A 27,061-nucleotide genomic window follows, 5' to 3' on the forward strand; every position below is an offset into this window, starting at 1 on the left:
GGCGCTCCCGGGCCGCCCGTCCCGGTGGCTGCCGCGGGCTCGGGGCGGCCCCGCGAGGGCCGCGTGCGGCGGAGTCGGTGCCCGGGCGGTCGGGCGGCTGCCCCGCGGCCCTTCCCTCGGGCCGGGCCGTGTGCGGAAATGGCTGCGGGGCTCTATTTTATGAACTTGAGTTTATTTGGCCGCCAGAGCCCTTCCTGGTGGGCGCCTCCTTTCTCTGGGCCCCCAGTTCCAAACAACAGTCTTGATCTCACTCCCTTCAGAAACCGGGGTGAATCGCACCCAGCACTCCCCTCGCAGCGAGGCTGCACCCCTATTCCTGTGGGTGGGCTGTTTGTTTCCCTTTTAAATGCCTGGGTATGAAATTTCACCAGAATTCATAGTGGCTGAGGGTCTGAAACAATTCTGCATTCATGAAACTTCTCCCCTCTTTTCTTACAGATCTCAACATGAAATGGCAACAAAGAAAAAAGTCCCTTTTTAAAAAAATTATGAATAATACACTGTGAATGGGTCTGTATTTGGTTTTCACTCTGAGAGCTTGTTTAGAGTAAAAAGGGTCCAGGAAGATCCATGCACGAGAGATCTAAATACTCTCCCTTGTTTTGTAAAAGCAGGAGGAGTTTAATAACAAGATTTAGGGTGCTTACAGTTTACTAAATAAAGAAACCAACACCCATTGACAGCCGCTTCGGGAGCACCACTCAGCTGCTGCAGAGGCCGTGTGAGAAAGTCAGGGGCCAGAGGCTGCGCTGAGCAGCTGCTAAGTTAAAAACTGAGGCGCATAAATCGAAGGAAAAAGTTTTCTGAATTTCATTTTTTCTCCTGACATTTTGTATTTGTGCTTACGTGGAGTTAGCAATCTGGGTGAAATATAAAATGAAGCCATTTCCTAAGTCAATATGTATACGTATAAGGTTCCGACAAAATTGATTTTTACACATCGATCAATCAATACATTTACTGTCTAGTGTTGAGGCAAAGTAATGATTCTGTCAAGTGACACTGGAGTGTCCTACTGTGGCTTTAAAATATAAATGGGCACAATCAAAGGTGAGAGATGCTTACACACTCGAGGTGGCACAGCGGTTGGGCACAGTGGTTGGCGCTCACGCATACCCCCAGGGTGAAATGTGTGTGAGCACGTGCACCTGGAGACATGTACAAGAATGTTCACAGCAACAGGATTTGTATTAGACCCTCTTTGGAAACCACATAAACGCCCATCAGCAGATCAGATGAATAAATACAGCATAATAATATATAGTAGTGAAAGTGAGCAAACCACAGAGATGCTTGCAACACAGCTGAATCTCATAACTATACTGTGGATGGAAAGAGCAGACAAAAGAACTGTGTGGTCCTGGGTATAGAAAGTTCAAAAACAGGCAGAACTAACCCATGGTGTTTGAAGTCAGGGGAGAGGTTCTCTTTGCAGAAGAAGGGGGGATGTACTGATTATATTTCCTTATTTTCTGTATTCTCAATGCTCTGGTAGTTGGGGCCTTGATCCTAGAGAGACTGCTACTACCAGAGCAAATTCCTAGAGATAGCAAATGACCCCCGGATGCCTCTGCGAGTGTACCTTTGATATAAAGTCAATGACCACACTCAAATATCTCCTTTATCAAACTTACACGCCAAGACAATGTTCCCCCTGCTCTAAACCACCCCAGCACAGGTACCAGACAGCTAGAGACTGCTTGTGTAGCCAGGCCAGAGCCACCCAGAATTATTTAAACTGTCTAACCTAAACCTAGGACACCTGTCCTGCCTTGCCCACTCCTGCCTGAAAGAATCCCGGAAGGCTCTGAGCCATGCCCTGCCTTCTCCGCTTTGTGCCTCCTGGCCGACCGGAGTGCTTCCCAGATCCCATGTGGTGTCGCACTGAATGCTTCCTATTTCCAGGCATCTGTGAATACAGATTCTTCCTTTGTGACAATCACGCCCATGTCATGTCTTACTGTACCTGATTAGAACAAATCCCGGGTCCATTCTTAACACAGGGTTGTGAGTGGGAGAAGCAGTAGGAGCGGCTTCTGGTAACGGGCACATGTGTATTAGTTTTGTTATAATGCATTGAGTTGTACACATAATTTATGTACTTATTAAGTAGCTACAAAAATTTTAAACGTTAGTGATTATTTTATTTCCTGTGTCTCCTCCCCTCTCCTTCCACACACACCCAACAGGATTAGTAAGTTTGAAGCTAGCTGGGGCCCTTGTGTCACCCGGCATGTCCACCACCCTAAATAAGATCTGGAACCAGCCCAAGGGCCCCTCAGTAGATGAGTGGATAAAAAAGCTGTGGGACATTCACACCGTGGAATACTATGCAGCTGTAAAAAGGAGGAACTCTTACCCTTTGGGACAGCATGGAGGGACCTGGAGAGTGTTATGCTAAATGAAATAAGCCAGCCAGAGAAAGACAAGTATCACATGATCTCACTTATATGTGGAATCTAAAGAACAAAATAAACTGATAAATAGACCCAGTGACATAGAAGCATGGAACAGACTGAGGGATCTCAGAGGGGAGGTGGGAGTGGGTGGGGGCAGAGAGGTTAACCAAAGAATTTACATGCGTATATACATAACCCATGGACACAGACAATAGTGTGATGAAGGCCGGGGCCAGGGGCTGGGTGTGGAGTAGAAGGGGTCAACGGGGGGAAAAAAGGGCCAGCTGTAATTCTTTCAACAATAAAAGTAAATTTTTTAAAAAAAGAACTAACACCTATTCTCAAAGTATTCAAAAATTTCAAGTAGAGGAAAGGCTCCCAATCTTACTTTACAGGCCAGCATTATCTTAATTCCAAATCCAGATAAAGACACTACAAAGAAAGAAAATTACAGGCCAATATCCCTGATGAACATAGATGCTAAAGTCCTCAACCAAATATCAGCAAACCTGATCCTGCAGTACACCAAAACCACCTTGCACCATGATCGAGTGGGATTTATTTTGTGGATGCAAGGTTGGCACAATATCCTCAAATCAATAAACTTGATATATCACATAAACAAAATGAAGGGTAAAATCACATGATGTATCAATAGATGCAGAAAAAAGCATTTGATAAAATCCAGCACCCATTTATCATAAAAATTCTCAGCAAAGTGAGAATAAAGGCAACATACCTCAACATTATAAAGACCATATGTGACAAGCCCACAGCCAGCATCGTACTCCATGGGCAAAAACTGCAAGTGTTTCCCTTAAGATCAGGAACAAGACAGGGGTGTCCACTGTCACCACTCTTATTCAACATAGTACTGGAGTCCTAGCCACAGCCTCAGAAAAGAAAACAACATAAAATGTATCCAAATTAAAAAGGAAGAAGTAAAACTGTCATTATTTGCAGATGATATGATACTTTATAGAGAGAACCCTAAAGATTCCTCCAAAAAACTACTAGAACTGATAAATTAATTCAAGAAAGTAACAGGATACAAAATAAAAATCCAGAAGTCAATTGTATTTTTACACACCAATAATGAACTGTAAGAAAGGGAAACTAAGAAAACAATCCCATTTACAATTCCATAAAAAGAATACCTAGGAATAAATTTAACCAAGTATATAAAGGACCTGTACTCAGAAGATTATAAGACACAGAAGAAAGAGGAAGCATATACCCTGTTCATGGATTAAAATAATTAACATCATTAAAATGTCCATACTACCCAAAGCAATCTATAAATCTTTTATATATTTTTATAAATATATAAAAATTTATATGGAGCCACAAAGACCCCGAAGCCACAACAATCTTTAGAAAGAAGAACAAAGTTGGAGGAATTATGCTACTAGATATCAAATTATACTGCAAGGCCACAGTAATCAAAACAGCATGATACTGGCATAAAAAGAGGCATATAAATCAATGGAACAGAATGCAGAGCCCAGAAATAAACCCACTCCTTCGTGGTCAATTAATATTTGAGAAAGGAGGCAAGAGCATACAATAAGGTAAAGACAAGTTATTCGATAAGTGGTGCTGGGAAAATTGGACAGATACGTGCAAAAAAATGAAACTAGACCACCTTCTTACACTAGACAAGAATAAACTCAAAAGGAATTAAAGATTTAAGTGTAAGACTTGAAACAACAAAAATCCTAGAAGAAAACATACGCAGTAACATCTCAGACATTTCTCAGAGCAGTATTTTTTCTCATGTATCTCCTTGAGCAAGGGAAACAAAAGAAAAAAATAAACAAATGGGACTACATCGAACTACAAAGTTTTTGCACAGCAAAGGAATCATCAACAAAATGAGCAGAGAACCCACTAAATGGGAGAATATATTTGCCAATGATACATCTGATAAGGGGTTAATGTCCAAAATTTATTAAAAACTTATAGAACTCAACACCAAAAAACCAAACAATTCAATTAAAAATTGTGCAAAGGACCTGAATAGACACTTCTCCAAAGAAGACATACAAATGGCCAAAAGACATATGAGAAAATGCTCAATGTCACTAATCATCAGAAAGATGCAAATTAAAAACACAATGAGCCCGGCCGGGCGTGGCTCAGCGCTTGAGCATCGACCTAGGATCCAGGAGATCAGGGTTCGATTCCCGGTCAGGGCACATGCCCGGGCTGCGGGCTCGGTCCCCAGTTGAGGGTGTGCAGAAGGCAGCTGATCAATGGTTCTCTCATCATTGATGTTTCTATCTCTTTCCCTCTCCCTTCTCTCTGAAATCAGTAAGATATATTTAAAAACAAACAAAAAACCACAATGAGGTATCACCTCACACCTGTCAGAATGGCTCCATCAACGAATCAACAAACAGCAAGTGCTTGTGAGAATGTGGAGAAAAGGGAGCCCAGGTGCATTGCTGGTGGGAATGCAGACTGGTGCGGCCACTGTGGAATTCCCTCAGATAATTAAAAATAAAGCCTCCTTATGACCCAGCAATTCCACTTCTGGGAATATAACCGAAGAAACGTGAAACACTCATCAGAAAGAATATATGCACCCCTATGTTCACTTCAGTGCAGTTTACAACAGCTAAGCTCTGGAAACAGCCCGAGTGCCCGTCAGTAGATGAGTGGATAAAAAAGCTGTGGGACATTCACACCAGGGAATACTACTCAGCCTTGAAAAGAGAAAAGAGGGGAGGGGAGGGGAGGGGAGGGGAGGGGAGGGGAGGGGAGGGGAGGGGAGGGGAGGGGAGGGGAGGGGAGGGGAGGGGAGGGGAGGGGAGGGGAGGGGAGGGGAGGGGAGGGGAGGGGAGGGAGAAGGGGAGGGGAGGGGAGGGGGAAAAGCAATAGACCTTACCCACAACATTTAAATATAGCAGAAAGCTTTTATTTCCTGTAGTTTTTAAATAATATTTCTGATTGTACAAGAATACAACTTCACTGTAGAAAATTTTAAACATACTATGTTTACCAAGATAATTAAGCAAAAACCACCCCCAGTACTGGAACCTCCTTTAAACATATCAGTGTTTAAATTTCTTGCAGCTCCTCTAGTAACAGGAGCCAATGGGATTTTGGATCACTATTCAGGATGTTCCCAGCAGCCAGATCCTGGGTCCTGTCCACCCTGGAACAAGCCTTTAGGAATTCAGTGACACCCCCACTAGGAAGGGAGCCCAGCTGGGCTCAGACTCTGGAGGCCTCTGGTGGTGCATCCACACCCAGCTCCAGGTCTCGTCCTGGGATCCCCACTCTGCTGCCCACCTGGCGCCATGTCAGATCAGGGTGTGTGTGTGCTTGGGCACAAGCCTCCTGTCCCCCTGCCCCTTCCTCCCAGGCCCTGCTTGTCACCTGGGTGGGCCTCCACGCACCCTGGTGCCGGGCTCCGCCACCCTGTTGCCCCTCCTCTGAGAATGGCAGTGGGATCAGAGGGTTCGGGCTCCAGCACCTCCCTCTGGCACTGCCCTGCTGGCATGGGTCCTAAGAGCTTCTGCTGGACTGGGCCCTAGATCCACACCCAGAGCCCTGTTCCAGGTCCGATTCCCGAGGCCCACCTTTCAGATGTGAAACAGCAGAGAAAGGAGACTTCCTCTTAGATACAAAGACTTCCCCTGCTCTCCTGCACTGCTTTGCTGACAGATCTAACCTGTGGGAGGTGCAGTTTCCAAGCAGCCCTCATGCATGTGTGGGGGTGGGACGCAGCCTTGGAAGGAAGGTGAGACTCACAGTCGTCAGTACTGACTGTAGACCCTGGTTGTGCCCCTTTACTAGCTTCCAGAAGTTTGTTGAAGTTACTTAGTCCTGGGCCTCAATTCCTCCTGGGTTTATTCCTTGCTGGGGACTAAATAAAACCATCTGTGTAAACCACCTGACGCAAAGCAGGGGCTCAGAAGGCATCTGTGAATGGGTGAGACCGAGAGTTCCCCAGGATTACATCCTGGGAGGACTGGGTTTTGTAGATCTCACAAGAAACACAGGACTGCATAGGGTCGTGTGTTCTGCTGCAGCCCCATCCAAGATGTGGACGTGTACTCAGGCGACTGTGCCTTTCCTGAAGCCATGCAGCGAGTGACCAGTCTTCGAAGGCACTGACAGCCAGCCAGCGTCACAGCTCAGTGAGACCCACAGAGCCTCTGGGAGCAGCACCCGTCTGTTCTGCACACATCATGGTTTTTCACGGCGAAGTTCTCGTGTGTCACAGGTCTGTAAGAACTGCCGGCTTTCATTCTCAAAGCTTGCCCCCGAGGGGCCTGAGGCCGCCCAGCCAGGGAAAGGGCGCACGACGCCCGAGACCCGAATGCTGAGGGACGGCTGCACTGCACACGGCAAACACTTAGTGCTGAGTAGAGGGTGACAAAACCAGCACCCCTGAGCTGTTTCTTGTTCCCCTCACTCAGGGTCAACTCTCCCTCAGCCCGTCACGCCCACGGCGAAGTGGCTGAGAAGCGCCCCAGCGACAGACAGCAGGCGTCGCGGCAGTTCAGGCTGAGGGAGCCCCGGCTCCTGCCGGCTGCAAGTAGGCCAGTGGGGCGTCCCTGCAGCTGTCCGGCCACAGCCCAGCGTTCCCCGAGCCTCAAGCATCCATTGGTTTCTGTATCACTGAGCTCGGGGATCGCATTTCCAGCAAGTAACACAAGTGGCTGCAGAAAACTTAGCCTCTCCTTTCCTCACTTGCAGTAAAATAGGTCACCTGTATACTCACCAGGTTGTCTTAAATTACATTATTGTGAACAGGCCTCTCTATCTCTGGCCCCTGGAAGCAATTTGTTTTCAGGGAAAGGGGTGGCTGTGCATTTGAACAGGTATGTGACTGCCGATCACGGGCGCAAACTACGGTAAGAGCAGAAACCGTCGTGGGAAACGGCTGATTTCTCGCAGGCCGGTCACCTGCTCTCCGGGCTCCTCTGCTGGCTTCTGGGGAGCTTGCCACAAGTTTGGGAATTTTGCTCCCTGCTGAGGCCCCTGAGACCTGCTTCCCAGTTCTTCAGCCTCCACTTCACTCGATCACCTCACCAACAGTGCCAGTGGGCCAGGCGAGAGGAGGCAGCGCTGCCCGCGTGACCTGAGGCCTTGCGGGCGTGAGGAGGGCACTCCTCAGCCAGTGCTGCCCCGCCAGGGGACCACAGACCCTCCCAAACGGCCATTTCAGATCCTAGAAAGCAGTGGCACGTGACACACAAACACACAAGGAATTCTGAACACAGGACTTCAAAATCAGGCCCTTTATTTTTGACGGTCACCAAAGGTCCCTTTGAGCTCAGGCACACTGAGGTGAGAGGGGAGTGGGTCAGAGGCGGCGGGAGGGGGCCTTGCCTGCCGGCGGCTTCCTAAGGGGAGGAGAAGCGGCCACAGAACAGGATGCTGCTGGTCTTGCTGTGCTGGATGAAGAAGAGGAAGGGGCGGTCGGCACAGAACCTGGGCGTCCGGAGGGCGCAGCGGAGCATCATGATGGCCGCCGTGGCCGCCGCGGCCTCCGTGCCTTCCTCGTTGACCTCCACAAAGGACTTGTGCACGACCTTGGACAGAAACAGGTCCCTCCCCGACGACATCCCGGAGAAGTCTGCCCTGTCCTGCTCAAAGGCATCGGTCATGCCCAGCGAGCAGAGGACGTCCTTCATGTCGTACTTCTCCTCCAGCCGGAACCGCGGGAGGAGCACTTCCACCTCCTCTTCGTCCATCATGTCGGGCCTGGTCCACTCTGCAAATTTCTCATAGGTGAGCTGCTTCTCCACCTGCGAGAGGAGGGTGCAAGGGTTGGGGGGTGGGAAGGGCCGCGAGCGGAGCCACGCTGCGCGCTGAGGTGGCCGCGCCGGGCGCTCCCCGGGCAGCGCGGGACTGCGGGGCGGCCGTCCAGGGCCACCCGCTGGCCACCGCAGCCCGTCAGCGCTTCGGGCTCATTACCGTTTCCAGGTCGACGTTCTCATCGGGAAGCAGGATGATCATGTTCAGCTCTCTGCCCACGTAGGGCAGCACCAGAATCTTGGTGAATATTTCTCCGATGTAGGTCATGTTAAAGGTAGATTTCTTAAACATCATTTGCACAGGTTTCTGCTCATTCTAGAAAGGAAAAGGGTAAACGTTAAGGTGAGACGAGACCCCGTGCGCACACTGGGCAATCAACAGAGCTGGCCCGGGGCCGGGTACCGTCCTGGCTTCCAGGCCACAGCAGCGCCACCTTCTGCCGCCTGAACCCGCTGCCTCAACCTGCAGACATGGGGGGCCCCGGGCTCAACCCTTACACTACCTTTCCCCTGCTCATGTCATTCAGTCTTGTGACTTTAACTAGGATTCTCAAATTCGTACTTCTCCCCTGTACTCAAGACTAAAATATTTTACTGCTTGCTTGACACCTGCATTTGGACATAAAAGAAACCTCCAATGCCCCACATCATGCCGGGCTCCTCACATTCCCTTCCAACTCAGCTCCACCTACAACTTCTCCACCTCAGCTGATGGCGACACCATCCACCCCACTGTGAAACCCTGGAGTCCCTTGACTCCTGTCTTCCACACCCCACATCTGACTCATTAGCTAATCATCTGACTCCAGTTTTAAAATATAACACAATCCAACTTGTTCTTTCTACCTGCACTGCTACCGGCTAGTGCTGCTCACTGGGAGACCTCCTCAGTGACTCCCTCGGGGCCCCTCCCCCTGTGATTTCCATCAAATCATCAATCAGACCACATCACTCTTTGGCTGAACACCTTTCCATGGCTCCCCCTCCATACCCAGGGACTGGAAACTGAGTCCTTAAAGCAACCTGCAACAGTGACAAGAGCTTGTCCCCCACGCCCTCTGTTCCCACCTCCCTGCCCTCCATCTGCTAGAGCCAGAGGGCCCCTGGCGGGTCTGTGGGCAAAGCAGGCCCAGCGAGCACGTCCCCAGGACACAGAGACCGTTTCCAAGAACCTCCTGTGTTATTGCACAATCGTTACCTTGCTGACTTTAAACGGTCTCTCCTGGGTGTGCTCCTTGTTAAACTGACTGTGCCAGTTCCCTTTGAAGTAGATGGCGTTCACGAGAACCAGAGGAGTGCCTGGGTTAACGGAACCTGCAGACAGCACCTCTGTAATTTTACCTGAAAAGAAGAATTAAAGAAGCAGTTAACTGCAAGGGCCCTGAGGCTTGCTTCAGGGGTAAGATTCATTCTGCATAGACAGATACACAGATGGAGTTTACTGTCCTCCACATACAACCATGGTCCATAAACAGCAGCAGCAAAATAACTTAAAAATACCATCAGTTGAATAAAACACATGAAATGAAGAAAGTCCCATGTGCAGGATGAATTCCTAACAAGTGAGACAGGAAGGAATGGCTGGGTGAGGAAAGGCAGGAATCTAGCCAGGGTGGGGAGCAGGTTAGTGAAGACCCACAGGGGCCCTGAGGGGCAGGCGCCGTGCTGCGCAGCAAGCATCCCACCACTTGGGAAAAGAAAGACTAGATTAACATTGACAACAACAGGAACTGAAGTGTGGACTGTTCTGGAAGAGGTGCCCCGGATATTTAGAGACATCACACACAGGCTGAGAAGAACAGGAAAATGCTAGAGAAAGTGGTCCTACAGTGACACTCTTTCAGAAGTGGATTTAAAAGTTCACACTTATTTTGAGAAAAAAATTCATTTCCATTGGCTGGCCGTGTGAAGGGCCTGACAGTGAGATCAGGTACAGTGCTATTCAAACAGGGTTAGCGTAGTTTCACCTTCGGTCTTGTTCGCCACCCAGGTGTTGATGTGTTTCCTGGCCTCCTCTGCAGCTTTGAAGAAGTCCAGCTCTTCCATCTCTGCTTGGTAGAATTTGTGGCAGGAATCTTTGAAAGACTGGGAGAGACAGCACACAATGGCAAGGGTGGAAAACAGGCAACATGCCAGCTTACCCCTCACTGCGACACACAGGACATGGGTAACTTTATGACTGATGTGCAATGTGAGGAATAAATAAATAACATGAGAATAAATGAGTGAGAAATTAACCTGAAATTCAATTTCTCAATTTTCAGGTACATTTGGTCTTAGTGTATAAACTAAGTAGAGCAGTGGTCTGAATATCAAATAAACACCAAAAACTGCTAGATCCTAAGGGAGCAGCTGTGCACCAAAGAGGTAAATAAAAGACACTAGATGCAGCAACTTCAGACAGAGTGCCACTCCCAACAGCCACCGCATTTGCTAAGTGACATCCTGCCCACAGCAAGAGACGCTGCTCCCTCCACATTTCAGAACCAGGGCTACTGTTCCATATAATGCGGAGAAAATGTGTATTTCTACACCACTACTTCCTGCGATGACAGAAATGTTCCAAATCTAAGCCACAGATGACTCCTGAGCACTTGAAACACAGCTACTCCTGCTAAGGAGCTGACTCAAATTTATTCCACTTTAGCCCAGCTGGTGTGGCTCAGCGGTTGAGCATCAGCCTAGGATCCAGAAGATTGCAGTTCGATTCCTGGTCAGGGCACATGCCCAGGTTGCGGGCTCCATCCCCAGTAGGGGGTGTGCAGGAGGCAGCCGATCAAGGACTCTCTCATCACTGATGTTTCTATCTCTCTCCCTCTCCCTTCCTCTCTCTGAAATCAATAAAGACATTTTTTTTTTTTTTTAAATTATTCCACTTTAAGGAACTAGGCTGAAATTTAAATAGCAACGTGCGTCTAGTGGCTACCATTTTGGAGGGATCATTCTAGCATATGACTCCTCCAAGAAGTTTAAACTATGTTTTGTTAAAACAGTCTATGAAATGACAATATCCATGAACACCTGCATTATGCCAAATAAAAGCAGATAATTTGATGGAAAGCAAATATACCAACACAATTCATCTGTTGACAGTATACTGGGGAATGGTTCCCAGTCTTTCTCTTGAACAGCTTGCAGCTAAATACTTACTCCCACTTTTCAGGACTGTTTTTTTTTAATTTATTTTATTGTTGAAAGTATTACAGATGTCCCCCATGTTTCCCCTTTCCTCCCAGGACTGTTTTCATGTTGTGGGATTTCAGACCTCTCCTTCAGTGGTGTAAGAGACACAACAAGGCACAAGAGCTTTGAACACAGGTCCCGTGACCTAACAGCCACGCACCTTTAAACAAGTTGCTTCGTCTCCCTGAGCCTCCTTTACGTAGCCTGTAAATGAGGAGACAGCAGTTCCTGCATCTCAGAGGGTCGCTGTGAGGCCCGGGTGAATTACCACTAGGACTGTTTCAGGTAACGTTTGAGTTCTCAGGATGTTGCAGACACTGTACTAAATGATCTAGTTATATCGTTTCATTTAATACTCATATAATTCATGATTTGCCAGTATTACTGCTCTGTTGTTCTTTTAATTTTTTGATTACAGTTAACATTCAATGCTAGTTTCAGGTGTCCAACATAGTGTTTACACATTTATATAACTTACAGAGTGATTCCCCCATAAGTCTACTACCCACCTGACACCATACTAGTTATTACACTGTCTTGACTATGTTCCCTGTGCTGCACTTCTCATCCCTGTGAATATTTTATAACTGCCAATTAGTAATGCTTAATCCCTTCAACTACTGCACCCATACCTCCAATCTCCACCCATCGGCAATCATCACTTTGTTCTCTGTATCTATGAGTTTGTTTTGTTTCGTTTGTTCATTTATTTTGTTCTTTAGATTCCACATATAAGTGAAACCACAGTATTTGTCTTTCTCTGTCTGGCTTATTTCACTTAGCATTATACCCTCTAAGGTCCATTCACGTTGTCACAAATGGCAAGGCTTCATTCTTTTTATGGCTGAGCAACAGTCCATTGTTACTTTATCCACTCGTCTACTGATGGGCACTTAGGTTGCTTCCATATCCTAGCTATTGTAAATAATGCTGAAATGAACATAGGGGTGCATATATCTTTTCAAATTCGTTTTCTGAATTTCTTCAGATAAATATAGAAGTAGAATTGCTGTGTCATATGGTTTCTATGTTTAAATTTTTTAGTTACCTCCATACTGTTTCCCAGAGTGTCTGCATCAATTTACAATCCCAGCAATGCACAGGGTGCCCTTCTCTCCACATCCTAACACTTGTCTGTGGATGTATTGGTGGAGCCATTCTGACAGGTGTGAGCCAATATCTCATTGTGCTTTTAATTTGCATTTCCTGGTGATCAGTGACGTTGAGCATCTTTTCATACGTCTATTGGCATCTGTATGTCCTCTTTGGAGAAGTGTCTATTCAGGCCCTCTGCCTATTTTTAATTAGATTTTTTGTTTTGGTTTGGTTTCATGGTTTGTTTGTTACGCTGTTAAGTTGTATGAGTTCCTTACATATATTGGATATTAACCCCTAATTAGATGTATCTCTGGTGAATATCCTCTCCCATTCAGTAAGCTGTTTTTCCACTTTGTTGACTGTTTCCTCGCTGTGAAGCTTTTTAGTTTGATGTAGTCCCATTTGTTTATTTTTTCTTTTGTTTCCCTTGCACCAGGAATCATTCAAAAAACATTGCTAAGTGTGACCTCAAAGAGTTCACTCCCTATGTTTTCTCCTAGGAGTGTTTGGGCTTCAGGTCTTACATTTAGGTCCTTAATCCATTTTGAGTTTATTCTTGCATGTGGTATAAAAAGTGATCTAGTTTCATTTTTTGAATGTCTTGGTCCAGTTTTGTCTTTCCCCCTTCGCATGCTCTTGCCTCCTCTGTCATAGATTAATTGACCATATAGCCGTGGGTTTATTCCTGGGCTCTCTATTCCGTTCCTCTGATCTGTGTGTCTGTTTCTATGCCAGCACCAGGCTGTTTTGATTACTATAGCCCTGAGGTGTCGTTTGGTATCGGGTAGAATGATTCCTCCAACTTTGTTTTTCTTTCTCAAGATTGCTTTGGCTATTCAGGTTCCATACACATTTTGTGGTTCCATATACATTTTAGGATTGTTTGATCGAGTTCTGTGAAACATGCCCTTGGTACTTTCATAGGGGTTGCAGTGAATGTATAAATTGCTTTGGGCAGTGTGGACACTTTAACAAATCTTTCTACCCATGAGAGTGCAGTATCTTTAGACTTACTTGTGTCTTCAGTTTCTTTTGTCAATGTCTTGTAATTATCAGATACAAGTCTTTCATCACCCTAGATACATTTATTCCTAAGAATTTTGTTCTTTTCGATGCATTTGTAAATGAAATTGTTTCTTAATTTCTAATCATTCATTATTAGTGTATAGAGATGCAACAGATTTTTGTATATTGAGTTTATATCCCACAAATTCTTCAATTCTTTACTAGTTCTAACAGTTTTTTGGCGGAGTCTTTAGGGTTTTCTGTGGATACCATGTCATCTGAAAATAGTGACAATTTTACTTCCTCCTTTCCTATTTGAATGCCTTTTATTTCTGTTTCTTGCCTAACTGCTCTGACTACGACTTTGGGTCATTGTTTTCATTTTCACTATCTCAAGGTGGACTTTGATTTCTTCTTTGATCTTGTTGTTAACCGATTCATTGCTCAGTAACATGTTAATTATCCTCCATGTTTGTGTGTTTTTCAGTTTTTTTCTTATACTTGATTTCTAATTTCACACCGTTGTGATCAGAGAAGACACTTGACATGATTTCAATTTTCTTAAATTTGTTGAGATTTGTTTTGTGGCCTAACATATGTTCAATCCTACAAAATGTTCCATGCACACTTAAAAAGAAAGTATATTCTTTTGCTTTTTGCTGAAATATCTATTAAGTTCATCTGGTCCAATGTGTCACTTATGGCCAGTTTCCTTGTTGGTTTTCTGTCTGTCTGAACTATCCCATGATGTCAATGGGGTCTTCAAGTCCCCAACTATGACCATCTTAGTGCTGATCTCTCCCTTCAGGTCTGTCAATATTTGACACACATTTAGGTGCTCCTATGTTGGGTGCATAAGTGTTTAAAAGAGCTGTTGCTTCTTGTTGGATTGACCCCTTCATCATTATGAAATGCCTTTGTCTCTTGTTATAGACTTGGTTTTAAAGTCTATTTTGTCTGATACAAGTATTGATACCACATCTTTTTTTTTTTCATTTCTATTCACATAAAATATTTTTTTCCATTCATTTACTTTTAGTCTGTATGTGTCTTTCAATCTGAGCCAGGTCTCTTATAGGCAACACATGTACAGGTTTTGGTTTTTTATCCATTCAGTCACCCTATGTCTCTTAATTGGCAGATTTAGTGCATTTACATTTAAAGTCATTTTTTGTAGGTATGTAGTTATTGCCATTTTATTGTTTTCTGGTTGTTTTTGTAGTTCTCTGTTCCTTTTTTATTCTCTTGTTCTCTTCTTTTCTAGTTGATGACTCTCTATAGGGGGTTTGGATTATTTTCTCTTTATTGCTTCCATGTCGTATAGATTTTTGGTTTGTGGTTACGATGTGCTTCATGTGCACCAGGCTGTGTTGACAGCAGTCTATTTTAAGTTGATGGTGGCTTATGTTCTAACACATTCTAAAATCGCTACCATTTTCACTCACCTCCTCCATGTTTATGTTCTTGTTATTTTTACTTTTTCAGTTGTGTTTGTGTGCATTCCTTAAACTGTTGTCGTAACTGCCTGTGATCTTGGGGCCGTCTGTGTTTACTGAGAGTTTTCCTTTTCTTTATATCTAAGCTAATTAAGGGTAGTAATAACCTAGGAAGTGGCTGAGACTGATGAAGATAAGTAAAGCGAGCTGGACAGCAATTTCACTAACGTTCACTTGAAAACCTCCCTTCCTTTCTTCTGCACGCCCACAGCAGAGGGCCACACGTATTCGGTGTCTGTGTGGCTCAGACTGGGTACAATCTGAATGCCCATCAGTGCAAGAATGGTTACAGCACAGCCACACTTAAGAATACCAGGTAACGGAAAGAAAACAAAACAAAACAAAAAGTAAAAAACTAAGAAAAAAATAACACAAAAACAGAAAAATGAGAACAAAAGAAAAAGAATGCCAGATAACAGTAAAAGAGCACAGTGGACCCGCAACACGCTGAGACACAAAGAATTGGAGCCACGGTGTCCGGTGAAAAGAAACAATTTACAAAAGAAAATGTATGTTATAATAAGGTTATACAGGGAAAAATCCCACAAAAAAATTTCTATATGTGTAAGGGGGATGCACTTCAAATTTCTAAAAGCTCTTACACTGGGGAGGGAAGCAATGGGGTGTGGGGTGTGGGAAGAAGCCACAAGAGCTCTTGCTGTGTTTATATTAGTACATAAGACTATATTCACATGTCACTTGAGTGGTTTTTAAAAACTGGAAAGCATTATAAATAAAGAAAACCACTATACTTAGACAAACAAGAATTTAAAAACCTGTGTTGGAAAAACAATCAAAGTATTTACATGTGTAAAAAGCTGAACATGTCTCGCATGTCACAAAAATCACCAATACGTAGAAAGTAATGATCAGAAATATTCATTTTGATAATTTCTTTGTTTAGGCCAATTCATCGAGAATTGCACTGTGCTCCATGATAGCTGTTTTCTGACGATTCATTTAAGTGTCACAAATATTTGGACAGTATTTGCTGTAAGGCCCCTTTTACAGAGGGTGAAACTGAAAGAGGGTGAAGGGAAGTGCGAGAGGTTAGCAGGGCAAGCTCGGGCTCAGCTGCGTGAACCTGCAGCCCACAAGCCCTCTGCTGTACCACAAGACCCCCCGCCGCCCGCGGGGTTCGCCTTCTCAGTGAAATGCAGCGAGTACAACTTACCAAGCTGAAGTCATAAGACTTTTCTCCAAAGAGCCTGTTGGCAGTTCTAAGCAAGTACTGTGTGCCAGTCCTGTTAACCTCGGCGAGAAGTGACTGGAAACACTGGTGGACATCACCTTTGCCACTGCTTTTACTTAAAGAAAGTGTCTGAAATAAAAAAACAGAATAAAAATGTACAACTTCAGTATGCTGTGACTTCAGGAAATTGGATACAACACTAAACTCTGCCTAAGAATTGTACCAGTCCTCACTACAGCTTAAAAGAAGATTCATCCAATTAAACACGAAAGTATCTTGAAAGCCCGTCTTCCCTACACCACCTCTTGAGTCGGAGACCCCGGCCTGCACTGGCAGGAGTGGAAAGGCCCTGCGCAGACCCACATCCTGGGTGCTCCACCTTGTCATTTGCCTGAAAACAAGGCTGTCAGCCTGGCCTCCCATTCTCAGTGAAGACAGGCCATTCCCAATACCAGAAGGTGCAGCCTCTCCCCTGTCCTTGGGTCCACACTGGCCCTGTGATTGCTCTGACCAACAGAATGCAGGAGAAGGGACACTGAGCCTTCTAAGGCCTGGCAGCCCCACATTCACTCTCCTGTATCCCAGCCACCTTGCTGTAAGGAAGTCCAAGCTATCCTGTGGAGGCCACAAGGAAAGCCTTGGAGAGCAACACCTCACTGGGAGAGCTACTTTCAAATGATGGCCTCGGCCACCTGTCAGCACCAAGGCCCCAGACATGTGATAGAGGACTTCCTTGGATCATGAGTGATCCCAGCTGGCACCATGGGGTCAGGCCACAAAATCTGAAAAATAATCAGTCATTGTTATTTTCAATCACTGAGTTTTGGGACCGTTTGTTTTGCAGCCGTAGAAGATCCACATAGCAATCCAGACATAGAGTTCTGCCATAAAAAAGATCTAAAACATGTATAGCACTCACTTCGAACCCAGGCAGCTGGCAGAGGCTGGACAAAAAGGGAGGGAGGAGACTGTGAGGAGAGGCTGGAAGGACAGTGAAGGAATTCCTGCTGGAGGCTGGAGAAAGGGAGTTCATGGCATGGACTGGCAGAGCCAGACAGACTGCCACCTGCAATGATGGGGAAGGTTGGACATTTTGCCAGTGAATCCTGGAGCTGGTTCAAGAGATACCCAGAAAGATCGTGGCTCCCTTTAGCTCCCTGGGATAAAGTACAGAAACATAAAGATGTGCTAAAGAAGAAATCATTTCATTTTCCAGCAGAATCTAAAGGAAGTGTTTCCAACCTAGGACCTGCTGGGTAGAAAATAAATTTTTTTTTTATCTCCAGTGGACAAATGATTCTAAAATTAAGACATGACCTCAGTGCAATAGTCAAATCCAAGCCCAGGCCTCAAGGGCAGAATAAAAATCACTTTGTTAAAACCTTGTAGAAAGATGAAGGAAGTCCTGCACAGATCCTCCTGCTAGGCAAAGAGGCCTTCTGAGCATCTAAAGGACACTGTCCCCAGCAGAGTCCTGCCTCAAACGGGGACCTGGCATGTGCTTCTGTCTACAGAAGCAGATTTAAGTTGTCATACGGAACTCCCACACTGTTTAGATCACCTACAGACACTTTTCTTGGATTTCCAGCCTGCAGAACTGTGAGGAAATAAATTTCTGTTGTTTCAGCCATTTAATGTCTGGTATTTGTTATGGCAGCTCTAGCAGACTGTGTGTCTAGCACACAACGTGTAAAGGGTGTGTCCACTGCAGGTATCCTTCCCTGTGTTACCTCTGCATATTGCAGGGTGAGGGGGAAATGGCTGGTCTTTAGTTCACAAAGCTCTGCACCCAGGAACCACACCAAGGAGCCTCAATAAGCCTTTTCCTCTTGGACTTCAAGCCCGAGTCTGGCCCAAGATGAAATCAGACTCTGGGTCATGGGAGAGTCAAGTGTCCCTTTCCTACGGGAGGGCAGAGAACCATTAGGAGCCAGCGGGCAGACTGGCAATCAGGGAGGGGCCCTGATGAGCTACATCTTCAGGCCCAGAGGGCCTCTCTGGGGACAGTCTCTGGGGCTGGCCACGTGACTGGCTTCAGCCCTGGGGCATCAGGAGACGTGACTGACAGAGACGAGTCTTGATCAGCACTTGCACATTCAAGCTTGACCTCCTGCAAGCTGAGGACTGTGCTGTAAAGAAGCCCAGGCCTCTGTGCCAAAGAGACACCCCGTGGGAGGCCGGGGCAGGGCCAAGGCTGCACAGTAGAGGCCACCTACGTGGAGGAGCTGAGGCCCCACGCCAGTGACCTGACACAGCTCCGCCCGAGGCAAGGCTTCATCTTAAGCGCTACATTTTGGAGTGGTGGTGACTCAACAACAAATAACTGAACCACCACTGAAAAGTTTTACAGTTAAATAAGAAAATTAAAATTTTTAACAATTGAAAAGCAGTTGCCAATACCCAGATTATTGCGGGACTCAACCTGGACCTCATGGCTTTAGGTCTACTCACGAGGTCCTGCACAGGCCACTGCCAGGGGCCGCTGAAGTCACCCGCTCTCCCGACTAGAGGTGCCACTCCATCCCTGGCAGGTCAGGGGCGCTCGCCCCAGGGCTAACGTGTTCTTCCCTAGCAATATCCCACTCGCAGCCCTGCCATGCCAGCAGAGAGCAAGTCCTGTGGGGTTTGGAAGGTGGAGGACCAGTTAACTGACAAATCAATCATATTTACTGTTGCCCAGAAATGGCGTCTGGTACATACCTGGACCATCTGGGCCGCGGTGTTCCCCTCTGCCCCCACGAGGACCATGGCCAGGGCAGAGGAGATGCTGAAGGGCGAGAAAAACACGTTTTTCGATTTGTCTTCACCCAGCTTTTTCAAAAGGTTTATGGCAAAAGTGCCATTTGCTTCAGACAGAGTGTCCATGACGGCGGGCCTGAAACAACGGGCTCAGTCAGTATCTCACACACAGCGGCCAGCCGGCTGCACCCCGCTCACAGTGCCGCTGACACTCGGGTTCGGTCCGCAAACAGCTGCACACACAAAACTCTGGGGCTCTGGGGGACCTCAAAATTATTGTTTCTAATTTTAAGTGAAAAAATTGAAGTTATGTTTATAATAGAATCCTGTTTTGTGGGACAAAGCAGGAGGACTTCTATCTGCCCACATGTCCGTGAGCCCAGAGAAGGCGTGGGAAGTGCACACTCACCACTGATCTAGTTACCTCCTGGGAGAGATGAGGAAGGAGTTACTGGCTTTTGGCTCCACTTCTGCATCATTTGGTGTATTGTATGGGCTTATCTGTATTACTTTACAATTTAAAATTCATTCATAATGAAACCATTGTAATTAACCTAGTTATTAATAACAGGAAAGGAGCAAAGGGAAGGCCAAATATTACAGGCATGTCACTGGGCAGCTTCACCAGGAAGCTAAGTAAACTGCGCAGCAGAACTTTGGGGCATGTGCAGTGGGAGCCAAAATGGTGACATAAAGGGGTGGAGTCTAGCCTGGAAAAATCTGGGAAAGGGATCAGCTTGGACGAGGGCAGAGAACCCCAGAGGATCCAGGAGAGGGGATTTGTTGGAGGGAGGGCCCAACACAAGCCCAGGAAAACCCAGGAAATATACTGGATAGTTTGAAAGCAAGCCTACTCATTTCCATAAAAACAAGAAAATATGTGGATCATTATAAGGAATCTCGGAGCAGCTGCTGCTAAAGCCTGTCTGCCCTCTAAACCCCAAGGGCGTATTATTTCCCTTCAACCCAATAAAGCTTGCCACTACAAGTAAACTTCTCCCACAACGTGTGCCCTTTGAAATTCCTTTCTTGCAGCGCTTCAAGAACCCATTTTCACTGGCAACAATACTAAGCACAAAAACAGCTATTAGGTATTTCATACGCTACAGAAAAAAACCTTTAAATGCCTCCAGAGAACCACTTTAGATTTTGTCACATTGATGACATGATATTAATGGAGATATCATATTAATATCAAAGAAATACATAAAATTAAATTTTAAAAGAAAATATAAAACTATAAATACAATTTCAAAATATTATCTATGTAAATTAAATTAGGAAGAAAAGTGCATGTAAGCATAATTTATAGACAGAGAAGGGAAGGAAATGCTGTACACCAAATGTTTCTGATTTATAAGTAAATTCTCACTTCTTTTATATATTTCTGCATTTTCACATTTCTACAACATTCCTACTATACATGCACTTAGTTTAAAAACCAGTGCCCATCGCTGGCCAGTGTGGCTCAGCTGGCTGAGCATCATCACCCCATGCACCGGAAAGCGGAGAGTTCAATTCCTGGTCAGGGCACATGTCCAGTTTGTGGGCTCAAACCCCAATAGGGGGCGTGCAGGAGGCAACCACTCGATGTTTCTCAGCAACGTTTCCATCTCTCTCTCTCCCTCTCCCTTCCTCTCTCCGAAATCAATAAAAACATATTTTAAAAAAAACAAACAACAGCACCCATAGAGAGATACTACAAGTGAGAAGAGGTTGTCTTACCCACTGGCCCTGCCCTTTCCCCACCCATGATTCTCTTTATAACTCAGAATGCATTTCCTTTTTTTCACTTAACACTGATGTTCCTTATGTTAACACTGTCTTCCCCAAACCCATTTCTCTAGTCTTCTATGTATCTAGAACAACTTCTTCCCAAATGTCCTTACATGTAAAACCCGTTCAGTAATTTTTTTCACATGTTCAGATACAAGGAGCAATCTACCAGCTCCCTTTTTTTCTCCCAGTTGCCCACCCTGCTGTTGAACGCAGGGGTTTTTATTACAAAGGAATTTTCACAGACAGGAAACGCCATTCCCAACTAAAATACTTTGGTTAATGGTCAATTAATTGTCAGTCTGGTGAAAATATTTTTTTCCCAAACAAAGCATACTGCTTACACACAAAAAAGAAATTTTTTCTTAAAAATTTAAGCACTGGTTACATCGATTAATACATCAGATTTTTAGTGCTTAAAACAACTTTTAAAACAAACTTACAGAGATCCAAGATGGTGGCAGATTGAGTGGAAGCTATACTGACACTCTCCCAGGACCAAACTGCAATTACAACTAAAATGTAGAAAAATAATCCTGAAAAATCAACTGCAACTGCAGACAAGATGGAGAGCGCCCTCATAACCAAGGACCTAAGTAGAGGCCACACAGAGACTGGTAGAAAGTGCAGTCATTCACACTGGACTCCAGCGGAGGGAGTGCAGAGTGGACTAGAGCAGTGTGAGGAGAATCCAGGGGGTCTGGCTAGGGGAACAGATCTCAGAGGGCACCCATCTGGACCCCGGTGCTGAGTCATTCCCCCATAAGGCAGAGGACATCCTTCTCAGACAGACAATTACCTTTCAAGCAGCTTTTGCCTTGGGGGGAAGGACCTGCCCCATCCTGCTGGAAAACCTCTGGCCCCACCCTGTGGAGTTTCTATGCCTGAGGCTCATTAAGAAACTGAATCACAGCCTCTGGGTGTTTTGAGTCTTTGTCTGATTTGCTTCTGGACCCAGGGCTTAGAAAAGAAGACCTTGGTGCACATCTTGGTCCTGTCCAAACACACCCAGCCCCAGCAGGGGAAACCAGAAGCTATGGAGTTTGGAAAACTTCAAACAGGGTACTCAAGGCCAGTCACAAACAGTGTCTGACATTGGCCTGTACCAGAGACCATCCAAAAGACTGGGAGTCCTAGCAGATCTACCTAATACATAGACACAAACCCAAATAGGCAGCCAAAATGGAAAGACCAAAAAAAAAGCCCTAAATGAAATAAAAGAATTCTTCAGAAAAAGAGCTAAATGAAATGGAGATAAGCTATCTATCAGATATAGTGTTCAGAATACTGATCATAAGGATGCTCAACAACACCAAAAAAGAAATGGAAACTATGAAGGAAATTAAGAATGACACAGTAGAAATTAAAACAAAAACATTGGAAGGAATGAACAGCAGATTAGGGGAAGCTGAGAATAGGATCAGCAAATTAGAAGACAGGGTAGAAAAAGTCAATCAGAGAACCAAAAAGCAAAAACAATAAAAAAACAGGACAGTCTAAGGGACCTGTGGGACAACAGGACACATAACAATTATCTCATCATAGGAGTGCAAGAAGGTCTAGAAAGAAAGCAAGGGTTAGAGAACCTGTTTGAAGAAATAATGACCAACTTCCCTAACTTGGTCAAGGGAAAAAGTCACACAAGTTCAGGAGGCACAGAGAGTCCCAAGCAAGAAGAATCCAAAGAGGCCCATGACCAGACACATCATAATTAAAATGCCAAAATTCAAAACAGAGAATCTTAAAGGAAGCTAGAGAAAAGCAATTTGTTAGCTAGAAAGGAGCTCCCATAAGGCTGTCAGCTAACTTATGAGAAACTCTACAGGCCAGAAGGGAATTGCATGAAGTGTTCAAGGTAATGCAAAACAAGGATCTGAAACCAAGACTACTGAATCCAGCAAGGCTATCATTCAAAACAGATGGTGAAATAAAGAGCTTCCCAGGCCAAAAAAAAAAGGCTAAAGGAGTTTATCACCACCAAACCAGCATTGCAGGAAATGTTAAAGGGACTGCTGTAATAACAAGAAATAGAGAAACAGTAATAAAGAAATAAAATGGCAATAGATAAGTACCTATCAATAATAACCTTAAATATAAATGGATTAAATGTCCCAATCAAAAGACACTGGGTGGCTGAATGGATAAGAAAACAAGACCCAAATATATGCTGCCTACAAGAGACCCACCTCTCCCGCTCTTCCCCTCCTCCTCCTCTAAAATCAGTAAAGCATATCCTCCTCCGAGGATTTTAAAAAAAGAAACAAATGACTCAGAAAGAACTTTTGAACCACCCGCCCCTTACCTGCCTGTAGGAATTCAGATATAAAAACCTGCTTAAGGGCAAGGAACATCACCTTAGCACTACAATAGAAACCAAAGGAAGAAATCCAGCAAAGCATGTTCATTGGACTCCCCTCTGTGCGCCATTGTTTCTGGGTAGCCCAGCAAGAGTTTGCTTACCACATATTTGCTCTTTCCCATCTCCCTTTAAATCGTCTGCTTTCCTTTAGAAATCCCAGACCCTGGTCCCTGGTCTTTATCAAGATGGCATATACTTACTGCCCAGGGCATCCTCAGGTCTCACATAAAGGACCTTAAAAACATTTGTTCACAAGCATAGAAACTGGGTGTTAAGGTTTTATTAATGAACAGTTTTACATATGCATGTGTGCGTTTGTACATATGTATAAACAAGTTCAGCAACTCTATCCTGGCACCATTTTTCCCTAAAGCACCACTAGTGACTTTGCGCAGTCTTTGTTCAGAATAGATTTTATTCAATTGATCAAGTCTTAGTACTTTTTTTTAAAGTGTCACTAATTGTGTCCCCTGCCTTCTTGGATTAAGCATGCCTTAATTCCCCACAAAAAAAATTTAACCACTCAAAGACTAGTTTGATGGGGACTTGGGCTCCTCCTTTGTCCCTACCTGTTTCCTGTGTGTGTGTGTGTGTGTGTGTGTGTGTGTGTGTGTGTGTGTGTGTGTGTAACGTCTCTGAGCAGCAGTTATCTGTGTGTGTGTGTGTGTGTGTGTGTGTGTGTGTGTATAACGTCTCTGAGCAGCAGTTATCTAATATGTTAACAGAGGGTGATTCCTTCTACTTCTACTTCTACTTCTACATTTACTGTGAACATTAAAACAAACTAATGCCTGGCACACAGTGGGTAGTCAATAAATGGTGGGTAAATTATACACTATATTCTTTCTTCTGTCGTCTAGGTTTAATCTCAGGTCGAGCAAACTTGGGAATGTAAGGTGTGTGACCACCCAGGGGTCATACAATATATGCTTGGTGTGATGTAGGGTGTTCTAGTATAAACCAGCAATTTTCAATCTTTCTTTTTTTAAAATAAAAAAAAAGTCTTTATTGATTTTAGAGAGAGGGAGAGAAAGAGATAGAAACGTCAATGATGAGAGTCACTAATTGGCTGCCTCCTGCACTCCCTGTACTGGAGATAGAGCCCGCAACCTCGGCATGTGGCCTGGTCGGGAATCAAACCCTGATCTCCAAAATCATAGGTGGACGCTTAACTGCTGAGCCACAGCCGGCTGAGCAATTTTCAACCTTCCTTTATCACATACACTAATTATTAAAATTCTGCAGCACACCAAAGAATTTTTTTTGCCAATGTAACAAAAATATAGGTGTAATTTTGATTGATTTACAAAAAAATAATAATAGTAGTAATTACCTACCCGTTTTGCTCCAAAGTGATTTTTAAAAATCAGGTGCCTATACTTATATATAAGGATTTCTGGTACCAAGAATTAATCAGACACAACCTTATTATGTGATGAAACCAGTAAGAAGCAACTCTATTTTATGACCTATGTATTTATGGTTTAAGACAGGGCATTCACACCGGAGGGCTATTGTTGTGTTGGCTGTAGTCATTTTTTAAATTTGAAAAGATATGGGGAAAGAGGTCAGTGCCCCTAATGTTTTAAAAATTCTTGCGGCACACTGGCTGGAAATCGCTGGTATAAACAGACAGCATCGGTGATCCCGCTTGTTCTGACTGCACTCAGCTGCTACTGGCTGGAGTTATCTCTAAGATGCTGACTTGTAATAAATGCCTTGGATTGGAATTGGCTTCATATAATTGTAAATACTTGGTCTACTGGCCCCAAGTATGACTAAATCGCACCCTTGCTCTCACTGTTGGCACAGAGTGAAGGATGGCATTACTCACTAGTCATGAAATCCTGGCACGCAGGCTCCTCAGCCCCAGCAGGACAACCCTGCGGGGCTCTAATCCAAAGGGTGCTTCCCGCATCCCGCCTCCCACCCGCCCTAAGGCGCGCGGGAGGGGCCGGCGCCTGACTCAGGCCTGACTCACGTCCGGTCTTCCCGCAGGACCCGTCCCAGCGCCCCCTCCCCCCTCCCCCCCCCCCCCCCCCCCAGCATCCAGAGCGGGGCCTGGGTGTGACTGCTTCCGGCACCGCAACCCCAGTGTGCTTAGTCTCCCCAGGTCCTCTCACACCCGAGGCACCGAATCTAGTCATATTTTGCCCGCGGTAATTTAATAAAAGCAGAAGCAACAAGACCTGGGCGGTGCGCCCCTCGCCTACGCAGGCCTGGGGGAGCGCCCCGGGGAGCCACACCCCGCGGGGAGACCCGGCGCCCCGACCGCAGCGCGAGCGGGACCCCGCGGCCGCGCCCCCCGCCGCCCCCCCGTCCCGGCCCCCCCCCCCCCGCCCCGGCCCACCCCACCCTCGGCTCCCAGAGGCCAGCGCCGGGCGCCGAGCGCCGGCGGGCGGGGGACCTGAGCGGCCGGGGCGCGCGGGGCGCCCGGGCGTCACCTGCGGCCCCCGGGGTCCGCGCAGCAGCGCGCGAGGCTCGGCGCCGCCCCCATGCCCCCGGCCTCGCGGCGCGGGCTGCGCTCCGGGCGATGCTCGGGGCCGGGCGGTCTGCGCAGCGCGCCCGAGGCGTCACCGTCCCCCGCCGCCGCCGCGCGCCCGGGAACCCGAGCCGGAAGCCCCCCCGCCCCGCGCCCCGCGCGCCCCCCCTCCCTGGGCCCGCTCGCCCGCCCGGGCCGCCCAGCGGACTCGTACCTGAGGGTGCGGCGACGCGGCGGCAGTGAGCGCGGGGCGGCAGCCGGGCCTCAAGTAGCGGTGGCGCCGGGGGGCGGGGCGGGGCGGGGCGGGGCGGGGCGGGGCGGGTCACCCGGCCGGAGGCGGGCCGGCGAGCGCCAGGGAGTGCCTGGGAGCACCTTAGTACCTGGGGAGCGCCTGGGAGCACCTGAGTACCTGGGGAGCGCCTGGGAGCACCTGAGCACCTGGGGAGCGCCCGGGGAGCGCCTGGGAGCACCTGAGCACCTGGGGAGCGCCGGGGAGCGCCTGGGAGCACCTGAGCACCTGGGGAGCGCCGGGGAGCGCCTGGGAGCACCTGAGCACCTGGGGAGCGCCGGGGAGCGCCTGGGAGCACCTGAGCACCTGGGGAGCGCCGGGGAGCGCCTGGGAGCACCTGAGTACCTGGGGAGCGCCGGGGAGCGCCTGGGAGCACCTGAGCACCTGGGGAGCGCCGAGGAGCGCCTGGGAGCACCTGAGCACCTGGGGAGCGCCCGGGGAGCGCCTGGGAGCACCTGAGTACCTGGGGAGCGCCGGGGAGCACCTGAGTACCTGGGGAGCGCCTGGGAGCACCTGAGCACCTGGGGAGCGCCGGGGAGCGCCTGGGAGCACCTGAGCACCTGGGGAGCGCCAGGGAGCGCCTGGGAGCACCTGAGCACCTGGGGAGCGCCCGGGGAGCGCCTGGGAGCACCTGAGCACCTGGGGAGCGCCCGGGGAGCGCCTGGGAGCACCTGAGCACCTGGGGAGCGCCAGGGAGCGCCTGGGAGCACCTGAGCACCTGGGGAGCGCCCGGGGAGCGCCTGGGAGCACCTGAGTACCTGGGGAGCGCCGGGGAGCACCTGAGCACCTGGGGAGCGCCCGGGGAGCGACGGGGAGCACCTGAGCACCTGGGGAGCGCCGGGGAGCGCCTGGGAGCACCTGAGTACCTGGGGAGCGCCGGGGGGTACCTGGGAGTATCTGAGCACCTGGGGAGCGCCCGGGGAGTACCTGGGAGTACCTGGGAGCACCTGGGGAGCGCCCGAGCCGCGCCCCAGCCGCTCCCCACTCGCGGCCGCGGGGTGTGGGGGGGGTCGCGGTCCTTGGCTCCCGCCGCGGCCCCTCGCCCGCTGGCCCGAGTCTAACCCCGCGGGCGGCGCCCGCTCTCGCCGCCCCACGCCCTGGGGAGCAGGCGCGCCGCCCTCCGCCCGGGCGACCTTGCTGAGCGCGGAGCGATTTGAAAGGGGCGGAGCCTGCCGGCCCTGGGCGCCCCAGGAGTAGCCTCCGGGGTGATGCCCTGCGGGGAAATCCTGACTTGGCCTTGGGTCTCCTATCTTTGGGGCTCATGTACTT

At 47.5% G+C, this 27,061-nt stretch overlaps 1 protein-coding gene across 2 annotated transcripts; it reads right to left on the reverse strand.

Moving 5' to 3' along the window:
• Positions 1-7,639: 7,639 nt before the first annotated feature.
• On the reverse strand, positions 7,640-25,787 carry LOC107542941 (serpin B6-like). 2 transcript variants are annotated; one of them, XM_087820701.1, is made up of 7 exons: positions 25,718-25,787; positions 18,848-19,022; positions 16,130-16,276; positions 10,141-10,258; positions 9,372-9,514; positions 8,334-8,489; positions 7,640-8,164 (listed from the first exon to the last, which is right to left on the reverse strand). In XM_087820701.1, the coding sequence occupies exons 2-7, from the start codon at positions 19,010-19,012 to the stop codon at positions 7,760-7,762; spliced, it is 1,134 nt and encodes a 377-aa protein (XP_087676827.1). In that variant the 5' UTR covers positions 19,013-19,022; positions 25,718-25,787; the 3' UTR covers positions 7,640-7,759. The 2 variants fall into 2 exon arrangements, with proteins under 2 accessions (XP_087676827.1, XP_087676826.1); XM_087820700.1 differs by lacking the exon at positions 25,718-25,787 and adding an exon at positions 25,466-25,518.
• Positions 25,788-27,061: the final 1,274 nt, after the last annotated feature.

Source organism: Miniopterus natalensis, chromosome 9, assembly GCF_054644295.1.
Source record: "Miniopterus natalensis isolate mMinNat1 chromosome 9, mMinNat1.hap1, whole genome shotgun sequence".
In the NCBI taxonomy this organism is placed as follows: Eukaryota; Metazoa; Chordata; class Mammalia; order Chiroptera; family Miniopteridae; genus Miniopterus; species Miniopterus natalensis.

Excerpts from the sequence above, each read along its gene's own strand:
- LOC107542941 (XM_087820700.1), bottom strand. The coding sequence starts at position 25,518 with ATGGGGGCGGCGCCGAGCCTCGCGCGCTGCTGCGCGGACCCCGGGGGC. Across the intron at positions 19,023-25,465 it reads GCGGACCCCGGGGGCCGCAG|GCCCGCCGTCATGGACACTC; the intron begins GTGACGCCCGGG and ends CCGTTGTTTCAG. Across the intron at positions 8,490-9,371 it reads GACCGTTTAAAGTCAGCAAG|AATGAGCAGAAACCTGTGCA; the intron begins GTAACGATTGTG and ends TTTCCTTTCTAG.